This window comes from Pteropus alecto, unplaced genomic scaffold (assembly GCF_000325575.1).
Source record: "Pteropus alecto unplaced genomic scaffold, ASM32557v1 scaffold251, whole genome shotgun sequence".
NCBI lineage: Eukaryota > Metazoa > Chordata > Mammalia > Chiroptera > Pteropodidae > Pteropus > Pteropus alecto.
In genome coordinates, this window is record NW_006431048.1 from 1,122,688 (window position 1) to 1,123,427 (window position 740).

General features: G+C 41.4%; 1 protein-coding gene across 1 annotated transcript in view; it reads right to left on the reverse strand.

Annotated features, from left to right (window-relative positions):
• Positions 1–740, reverse strand: part of HGD (homogentisate 1,2-dioxygenase) — a 36,018-nt gene that overhangs the window by 14,713 nt on the left and 20,565 nt on the right. The window contains exon 7 of the mRNA XM_006905589.2: positions 528–607. Coding sequence (XP_006905651.1) covers positions 528–607 — 80 coding nt within the window. The remainder of the gene's footprint in view (positions 1–527; positions 608–740) is intronic.

Genomic DNA, 740 nt, shown 5'->3' on the forward strand with positions numbered 1-740 from the left:
GTAGTTGGAACAGGAAGATTTAGTATGCCCTCCCAAATCATGCCTGTAGTTATAAAGAAGCCCCAGAGCCATAGCCAGCCCCATATGCTCAAGTAATGCTATAGTCTGTTGAGCTATGTTTGAGAGACAGCCAACTCAAAGCTGAATTAGAAATAAAAATTTAACTTCTAATAACATCCGTGATCCAAAACAGTTCTAGTCTATTCTCTTATTGGGTTCAGGGATAACCATGCTTTGATTTAGCCAAATTTTTTTTTTAAAAAGTCCATGTTCACTGCCCTCTATTCACATTCAGGGCCTTATCTAGAGTGCGTATAAATATTTAGGAAAGTGAACTGACGGTGCTCTGTGCTTTGTGATTTTGTGCTATTTTAAAACAAAGCAGGCACCTAAGCCTGCTTACTCTTCTGCACAGGGAGCCTTTGCCCAGACATGACAGAGAAATTTTAGAGTTGGAAATAGCAACGGCTGCAACATCTGATTGCTCCCAAATTAGAGAGGCAGGGAGAAGGGGACACATCATTCACCTGAATGACGCAGATCTCCTTGGGCTGCACAAGCATCTTGCCGAACTCCGTGTAAATGAGAAGTTTCCCTTTCTGAGGAACTAACAAAGAGACAGGACAGCAGTGAGCATCTTTTTTATGCAAGAACCACTCCATGAAGAGTAAAAGGCTTAAAGGCTGCATTTGCTTTTTCATTCCCAATGAAAAGAGCTTTATTGAGTCTCATAGGGAAAG